Raw genomic sequence first — 1,852 nt, 5'->3', positions numbered from 1 at the left:
TAGAAACATATGACGTTATCTTTCTGCGCTGGCGGGATTTGAAAAATGTTTGTTGTTTCGGTACAATGAATAGCCAAAAAATGGCATTTTTAAAATATTACCAAACTATAACTTTTATCGTTTATATAATAAGATAAAATTAGTTCATATTTTATGCCGTTAATTAATCTGAAAGATCTTCCTATTAGAGACCTTTGATAATTTTAACAATTAAAGAATACTTGTGTTTGTGTTTTTTATATTGACGTATAATTTTGATATAGTGATTCATAACCGGAATTAATTTGAAATATGTACATTTCAAGATATCGATCATAAGTTAATAAGAAATTAATTAAATAAATATATTAAAAAATATTACAAAACAAAATTCTTTTATCGCGAATAAAGAGATAAGATGTTCGTAAAAAGTGATATTTGATTACATATTTTATAATTAAAATCCCGTTTATCTTTGTAGGAAGGATTTGTTTATAAAAATTGAACTCCAACATAAATTTTTAACAGTATTTTAAAGTTCTTATACTAAGTAAAATATTTAAAATTACAAATGGAAACTAGAAAACTGCTTAATTGCATATTAATTGTTGTAAGTCTGTCTTAGTTTTGAAGTACATATATTTTAGAATATTAGCGAGTTGTTATTTAAATATCATTCTTACGTAGTTTGCTGCTGTAATTAAAACAAATCTTTGCGATGTGTGTGAAATTAAAGGATGGGGCTTTCATTGCGATGGATGCTCAAAGATGGTATATTGCATAAAACCTATCGGAGCAGATTGGATAACAGAAGAGATAGGTCAGTGTGATGAAAATAAAAATTTATATTGCAATGAATTATACAAAAACTGTTCTTCAACAAAAAATTGCAGTAGTAATGATGTAACTGAAGTAGATTTAGTGTTTAATTGCAAAAATGAAGGAATATTTCCAAACCCGTATGATTGTAAAACATATTTTATATGCTCAAAAGACTCAAAGTCTTCAAGTTTGTCTAAAGATTATATAAAGTGTCCCGATGGATATGCTTTTAATCCAATGTCAAATTTGTGCAACGAAAGGTACGACAACAATGAATTATGTAAAAGGCAATACAAATGTAACGCAGTGTATGATATAGCAGCATGGCCAACAAACAACAACATATTCTACGTTTGTAAAGAAGGGAGATTCGGAGTTTCGAACGAAAAATTTTTGTATCCAGAGCTTTACTCTTGCGAACCCGATAAAATTTTTGATAATCAATTGCAAAAATGTGCCAGTGAAGATGAAATTATTGCAACTACTACAAATCAAAATAACGAAAGTACTGCAACACCTACTCCATCACCTACTGAGTGCTTAAAAGGAGGTATTTTTGAGGATCCCAATAATTGTAGGGGTTATATTTATTGTACATTTCAATTACGAAAAATTTTAAAATTATGCCCAAATAATAGTCATTTTAATAAAACTTTAAGTGCTTGTGTTCCAGGCTCCGAATGTTGAAGTATGGAATTTCAAAATTTTAATTAATTTTACAAAGTTTTATTTGATTTTTTTTTAGAAATATTATTTTTCGATCTGCTAATTTACTGCTACACATTATAATCTTCATAAACTACTATAAAGCATTTATTTTTTATTATTGCATTGTTACTACAAATTGCAAATTCACATAAGCAATTTTAAACATAAATCTAATCCAAAGTAATGCAATAAGAGCCAGATAAACTTTACAATCTGGTGAATGACTGGTGGTGCCTATAATTGGTCACCCCAATTCCTGTAAGGTAGCCTTCTTATGGAGTTGCTCACTCTAATTGTGATATAGAAATTCTGAAAAATTGGTTCCAATCTATTTAGTTCTTCC

General features: G+C 28.1%; 1 protein-coding gene across 1 annotated transcript; it reads left to right on the top strand.

The window, feature by feature from the left end:
- The first annotated feature begins 516 nt into the window (after positions 1 to 516).
- On the top strand, positions 517 to 1,497 carry LOC129609205 (uncharacterized). Its single transcript, XM_055521130.1, has 2 exons — positions 517 to 589; positions 667 to 1,497. The coding sequence occupies exons 1-2, from the start codon at positions 551 to 553 to the stop codon at positions 1,486 to 1,488; spliced, it is 861 nt and encodes a 286-aa protein (XP_055377105.1). The 5' UTR covers positions 517 to 550; the 3' UTR covers positions 1,489 to 1,497.
- Positions 1,498 to 1,852: the final 355 nt, after the last annotated feature.

Source organism: Condylostylus longicornis, unplaced genomic scaffold (genome assembly GCF_029603195.1).
Source record: "Condylostylus longicornis isolate FDR11 unplaced genomic scaffold, ASM2960319v2 ptg000038l, whole genome shotgun sequence".
Classification (NCBI taxonomy): domain Eukaryota; kingdom Metazoa; phylum Arthropoda; class Insecta; order Diptera; family Dolichopodidae; genus Condylostylus; species Condylostylus longicornis.
This window is presented reverse-complemented; position numbering and strand designations above follow the sequence as displayed.